The 707-nt window shown below is 35.6% G+C and overlaps 1 protein-coding gene across 1 annotated transcript in view; it reads left to right on the forward strand.

Moving 5' to 3' along the window:
• The window catches only part of LOC119593598 (myb-binding protein 1A-like protein), a gene marked incomplete in the record, with an annotated part of 20,491 nt that overhangs the window by 17,126 nt on the left and 2,658 nt on the right, over positions 1 to 707 (forward strand). The window contains 1 exon segment of the mRNA XM_037942552.1: positions 177 to 321. Coding sequence (XP_037798480.1) covers positions 177 to 321 — 145 coding nt within the window.

A 707-nucleotide genomic window follows, 5' to 3' on the forward strand; every position in this document is an offset into this window, starting at 1 on the left:
AAGCCACACACACTAGGGTGACGACACAAGCCCCCCTGGTAGCGGGGCCCAGGCCACAACCCTGGAGAGATGGCTTGCATATATTTTTTTGTATGTATTATGTTATATTTCAGTTGAAATTTGTCTTTTAATATTTCAAGAATATTTTCCTCTAATACAATCATGTCTTATTTCAGATAAGTTTGCGCTTAGCAGACATATAGCAAATTGCCACACACTGATGATTAGGTGCAGCTTGCAGATATTGGGAGAAACTGCACACCGGAGCAACCCAATCATAGATTTATTTTCGGAGCACTTATTCTTCATGCTAAACAAGAAGTTAGTGTTTTAGGGCCTTTTATTGTTGTTAAAGATTTAATTGTTTTTTGTAAGTACAAGTACTTTGTTATAATCCTTAGTCAGATTTGATTATGCATACAGGTGTGTAGACACACCTCAATCTACTGTTGTATAGAGCAGATGAACAACATGACTTAATGTGTTGACTCCTCTTGCTTTAAGCATTTATTAAATGTATTTGCACCTGTTGAAAGGATTAAACCCAGAGTATAGAAACATCTTGTCACAGGTTGCATTTTTGGCATATGTTAATTCAAGTAATTATAATTGATGATATATACCATTAGTCTGTCATTTAATTGAAGTGTCAAGTTTTGATGGTACTAATTCCAGGAGTATGATAGCCATACATTCATTCCCCGTAT

Source organism: Penaeus monodon, chromosome 32, assembly GCF_015228065.2.
Source record: "Penaeus monodon isolate SGIC_2016 chromosome 32, NSTDA_Pmon_1, whole genome shotgun sequence".
NCBI classification, from domain to species: domain Eukaryota; kingdom Metazoa; phylum Arthropoda; class Malacostraca; order Decapoda; family Penaeidae; genus Penaeus; species Penaeus monodon.